This window comes from Danio aesculapii, chromosome 9 (genome assembly GCF_903798145.1).
Source record: "Danio aesculapii chromosome 9, fDanAes4.1, whole genome shotgun sequence".
NCBI classification, from domain to species: Eukaryota; Metazoa; Chordata; class Actinopteri; order Cypriniformes; family Danionidae; genus Danio; species Danio aesculapii.
In genome coordinates this window covers 13,332,530-13,338,529 of record NC_079443.1, presented here as the reverse complement: position 1 = coordinate 13,338,529, position 6,000 = coordinate 13,332,530, and the positions used below count along the sequence as shown (strand labels likewise).

Genomic DNA, 6,000 nt, shown 5'->3' with positions numbered 1-6,000 from the left:
CGTAATTTCTTAAAAGCAGGGTTCAACAGTAAAGATGGCCCAATATGCATGCAAATATGATCTTAGAATCAAGAAGCAGCACGACTGTTCATGAGAGAGGAAAAAAACTGATGAAAACCGAATGAGAGGATGATCACGCGTGCAGAGAGATCTCACTCACTGACGAGATCATGTGCACAGGTGATGTGATGCATGCAAGTGTTTAAAAAGCTTGTGTGCTCCCATTTTCTTGCATGAAGCAACCATGCCAGGAAATGCAACTGGTGTGATCGGTTCTCTTTAAAATGGACTGGATAAAAACGCAATGCTCGTGCACCCACAGTCCTGCTGCTGTCAAGAGCTCGAGATTAAAAAAATCTTCCGCTTTACATTCTTTGAACAGATTATTAATGGGCCTAATGAGAACCATGTGTGCGTGATCATCCTTTCATTATTCAAATATTTATTTAAATGTATCATTTCATTCATATTTCAGTATGTGAAATAAAAACTAATTGCAAGAAACCACAACCAATTTACTCGTGCACATTGAGCGAGGTCTTACACAACACAAAAAAAATTAATGACTAAAGAGTCATGTGGACATAACAAAAAACCTAAATCAAGTAATTTTAGCATGCCAAAGTCAAATTTATGAATATAAAATATATTTTCCCCAACAACAAAATTGTGGCTAGTGAAAATCTCAAGTGGCTAGTAATGTTGGAAAATTACTAGCCACAGCAGCTGGTGATCAAAAAAGTCAGTGTCAAGCCCTGCTAAAAAGCTATGTGAAGGCCCTGTTTTAACCAAATATATTACCATGTGGTTTCAGTGATTCAGTGAAGCAGAGATTGGTTACCAGTTTGCCTGCTGTTAATGTGTTCAAATGTGTCTCTTGTGACTACTTGTGTCCTCATTTTGTTTAGACCCATGATCCCTCCAAGCAAATGAAAGTGTAATCCATGTGTTTTGTTGTGAGTACAAACACTATGTTGTGGTGCATCTCACAACATATAACAACCATATGTTAGGAGGGTATTTTGTGTCTTTTGTGACTTACATGAGCGCTTACAGGTTTATGCTTGTATTTACCATTCTCTACTTGTTAAAATAATGTTTAAATGTTAGTGTTTTATTTAGCTAGCACACATTAAGTTGATCTGAAGTAAAATTATTATTATTATTTTTTTTAGATTGTTACAAAAAACACTTCAGGCTAATGTTGCTATTTTCTACTGGACACACATCTCTATGAAGTATGGGTATTGTGACATGCCTCTCTCCACAGATGAATATCCCTTGTGAGACTTCCTGTCTCAATTTGAATACAATAAACAATGAAATCTTCACCATGGATACCTAAATACTCATTCTAATGTAAACAGGAAAACATCTTTGTTTTCTCTAAAGTGACTGAAGAGAATTATCTGTAGCTAGTAGCACAGTTTCTGTGGAAGGAAAGAAAGAGTCTCTTGTCCTTAAAGTGAGACAGCTGTGGGTGTTCATGAAATACTTTGTTCTTTGATATTTCATTTTCACAGATCTCTTGGAGAAATCCCGTGTGGTAAAGCAGCCTAGGGGGGAAAGGAATTTCCACATCTTCTACCAGCTGCTTTCTGGTGCATCAGATGACATGCTCAGTAAGAGGCCACTTACATATTTATGTATTTATATTTATATATTTTGTATTATTATTTACATGTCCATACATGTCCATTTTTAGAATATGGTGAGGGAAAAAATTTTAAGATTACACTCTAGCATACCTGAGAACCTATGGTTCATCCATAGTTTATTTGCACCCCTTTGAAGTATGAAATTTAACTTTCAATTGGTAAGTAATAAGTATCATAATGAAACTGATGAATATCAGTATACTATTATTATCTGGGTCTATAGCCCCTTTCACACAGTGATGCGGTAAATATTCGGAAACGACTGGTAAATTCAAAAAAGTGCTATTTACACAGGCAAGGATGTTACGGAATTTTTCCGGAAAAGACAATTCACACATCCATTCCAAAATAATTGGCATATTCTGACATCATTAACCAGAAATGACCTCTAAACTGCTGCGCTTGTATTTGTAAACAGTTGACTACATTACAAATTCTGTGGATGGATAAATGTTGTGAACAACTTTGATGAAAACATATAGAGGAACACTTTCCCATGTCGAGATGTACATAATATGTGTGTGTGCTGGCGCTCACCGGCTGCTTCACGTGCACATGCAACACGTCAAGCAACTGAAGAAAGCAGAGCTTGATAGTAAACAAACAATGGCTTATCATAAGCATCTTATCGATAATTATTTACACGGTTGGCATTAAGAAGGAACATAGAAACGTTATATGATTAACATCTAGCAGCTAAATGTGTCTGGAAAAATATTCATAGGCTTTTATTTTCATAAACAGCAAAGATGTGAATGCATCCGAGTGTTCTGATTGGCTAAAGTAGACATCTCACGTCAGCGTATTCTAGACATGAACGCGCTCTTTCCGGCAATTTTCCTTCTGCCTTTACACAGCGCATTGTTCACACATTGTTCCAAATTGCCGGAACAAATTTACTGCTATTTTCAAAAAGGGTGTGTTCACACACACAGACCTTTCCGGAAATTTGCTGGTAATTTTTTTGGATAGGTCTGTATGTGTGAAAGGGGCTTATGTCAGACCTTTACAGGAACTTTGTCAATACGCAGTTTATTTGAACTAGTTTCTTCTTCCTCTGGATCGCAACCTCTAAGTGTGATTAAAATTATTGCCTCCTTGTTCTGTGTAGTTTGCAAAATATCTGTGCATTTATCTGTGTGTGTTTGGTTCGCTCTGCATTGATTTTAGCTCTCTAATTTACTGGTTGTGGGTCATTCACATATTGGGTCTAAAACTCTATGGAAAACCGATGTGTGCTGCTTCCTTTACCAATTTAATCACATCTGAGCTCACAGTCCTGTGGCGTCTGTCATTGCTATGCCACCATCAGCTGTTCTTACACACCGGATGCGGAAACACTGGTTTAGCTTTCATTTCAATTAAATGGTTTGAGCCTGGCCAACCAGAACACACCTCCAATGAGCTCGCACACACCACACTCAATGTTCAAAATAGTAAAATTTTTGTAGCTGTATCAATTGATGCGGTTACATTATTATTAATTGGAATTTTGTTTAAGAGTAGAGCAATATTCTGGTTTAACTGCATTGCTTTGTTAATACGTTTTTGTATTGGGATAACACATCTATTCTGTACCATGGCTGCTTGTACTTCAAATGCTTTTTGCTTACTGTCTTGATTAGTCATGATGGGTGTTTCTTTTTCAACTCACGCTGCATTCAGTAGACCAATCAAAACTCGGGAGGTCATCAGACCAATCACCATAGATTAACACTATTGAAAGGAGGGATTTTGAAAAATTAACCATTGAACAAATCATATAAGAGTTGTTGGGATAATTAAGTAAAAATAAAGGCCTATTATAAGACAATGAAAGTGTTTTTGAACTTGCATGCATATCGACCAGTTGTTGAGGACTGCCAAAAACAAACTATGATCTTCTATAATGCATAATAGGGACTCTTTAGTAATAGGCAAGCAATATGCCAGTAGTTATTAGTCTGAATTGTGACTTAAACTAAAGTGTTACTAATTGTCTTAATGTTACTGTAAAACTCTACTTGTAATTGTATTTCAGAAAAACTGAAGCTGGACCGGGACTTCAGCAAGTATAACTACCTTAGCCTGGATTCAGCAACTGTCAATGGACTGGATGATGCCACTAGTTTCAGAACTGTCAGAGTAAGTTTGTAAGTTTTACTTTTAGCCCTGCCATGCGGTTTCTGACTCAAAAACTACAGGTAACCAGTGCAAAGACAGTTCACTCACATTACTATGAATTGGAAAAAGTGCGATGCTCACTACCACTTTTTATCTCTGTCCTTCCAGTATTTCTAAACGCATTGTCTTGTTACCGTTGAAACAGTCATAAAGGAGATTAGTGTTGTGCCAGTCTTTGTGGATGCACAGTAGCTGGAGAAAACTGAAAATGGCATGTTTTTAATATAATTTGGACTTAAGCAGCAATAATAATGGAATAGGACACTTCAGATTTTGTTCTGTTTTAAAATATTAAATTTAATTACGAGTTCAGCAAGATTTCAGGATTCCCCCATTCATTTATATCGGACTTATATTGGTATTGGATGAACTGCCTGGAGGCATTGCATTATGATCACCAAGTGAATAGACTTTCCTTGAAAGGGACTTTGGCTCAGATCTATGGCACCCACTATGATTAGAGGTTAGCAAAGCCACCTTATCTCTCTGGCTTAACTAGATAAGATCATCCTTTATCCTACTGAGGTGAAGTTTGATCTGAGCAAGACACTTTGCCTTGTGTTGTTATGCAATATGGGGCTTTATTCGGGGCTCTACTAAAAGAACTATATCATTTAATGGGGGATTCCTTCTGTTTTCATGTCCTTGACTTACAAACTTGTAAGGTTGTGAAAATAGATAATGCAGAACATGGGCAGTCATTGCAGTCAGAAAGTGATTTCTCAACAAGCTTAGTGGTTAGCACTGATCTGAGTCCCGGCTGCACCAGGTGGCATTTCTGTATGGAGTTTGCATGTTCTCACCATGTTGGTAAAGGTTTCCGGCAGGTGCTCCAGTTTTCCCCACAGAGCAAAGACATGCGGTATAGGTGCAGTGCATAAACTAAGTTGGCTAGCTTGTGTGGGTGAAAGAGTGAGTATGAGCGGGTGGGTGAGAGCGATCGTGTGCATGAGAGCGAGTGTGGGAGTGTCAGTGAGAGTGTGTGGATGGGTGACTGAGTGTGTAAGTGAGTGTGTGAGTAAGTTAGTGTGTTGGTGAGTGAGGCCCCGTTTACACTAATACGTTTTAGTTTTAAAACAGCAATTTAGAATGAAAACAATCCACGTCCACACTGGCGTTTCACCTAGCATTTCTGAACAACTCTCCGTCCACACTACACCACTAAAACTGCACATCACGTGACCACACACACACTCTAGCATGCACTGCAGGAATGTGAGCTGTGCACGTCGGGCTGTTCATCAAGCATCTACCGCTGGATCTACTATATTTGTTAAACGTGATATTTAATTCATCTTGTTTTTTATCTTACGACATATTCCCCAACTTTGGTCTTTTGAATCTATTACTTGCTCTCAGGTAACATGTTTTGGCTGAGCGCAAAGATAAGTTAATATATTATTAATGTAATCGACAAACACTGATTCTGCACAATTTGCTGATTGCTTGCATTTTTTTCCTATATTATAAACTTATTGTACGTTATAAGATGCTGTTATAATGGCCATTATTGATTGTTAAAATATGATATATTTGATATATATGAAATATTGATACTCCGCAAAAGAGAGGTATGTTTCGTATTTATGAAAATGAAAGGAGGCTGTAATGCTATAGGCTACGTTTTGTTATAAATATGCATACAGTGAAGATGACGGTCATATAAATATGTAGCTACGCGACATCTCAACATTTTTGATGTCTGTTAAGTTGCTAATATCAAAATGAAAATAGGCAGTTCCTCATCATGTTTTCATTTTAATTATTTTTTTTTAAGAAAGTGAAAGAACATAGCCAGGGTGATGTGAATGAGGTTATAAAGTACACTGTTCCCTTCGAAAATTTACCTGACATGTCCTCGGGAGTGAACTTTGTGTAGGCTACTTAATATTGAGGAAAAAGCCCCAATCAGATAGACGAACGTCTGCAGCCACGCCTCCGTTTACAGATGTCTCCGTTTTCCTTCATCCCCACTGACACGCAGTAGCAGCATTTTAAAATGACAACGGCCTCTTCAGCGTTTTCAAAAAGCTCAGTTTTTGCCGCTAGAAAACTCTGGGTTAGTGTGGACGAATAGCATAACCGTAGCAAAACTTATGCGTTTTAAAACTAAACGTTTTAGTGTAAATGGGGCCTGAGTGTGTGGGTTTGTGGATGAGTGAGTGTGTGAGTGAGCAAG

The 6,000-nt window shown here is 37.7% G+C and overlaps 1 protein-coding gene across 5 annotated transcripts in view; it reads left to right on the top strand.

Annotated features, from left to right (window-relative positions):
- The first annotated feature begins 445 nt into the window (after positions 1 to 445).
- myo1b (myosin IB) overlaps positions 446 to 6,000 on the top strand; it is a 53,601-nt gene continuing 48,046 nt past the window's right edge. For 2 of the 5 annotated variants that reach the window (XM_056464921.1, XM_056464919.1), the window contains exons 1-3: positions 449 to 956; positions 1,524 to 1,622; positions 3,679 to 3,782. In XM_056464921.1, coding sequence (XP_056320896.1) covers positions 1,616 to 1,622; positions 3,679 to 3,782 — 111 coding nt within the window. In that variant the 5' untranslated portion in view covers positions 449 to 956; positions 1,524 to 1,615. Of the gene's footprint in view, positions 957 to 1,523; positions 1,623 to 3,678; positions 3,783 to 6,000 lie in introns of all 5 variants that reach the window. The other 3 variants (XM_056464918.1, XM_056464922.1, XM_056464923.1) reach the window with 3 other exon arrangements.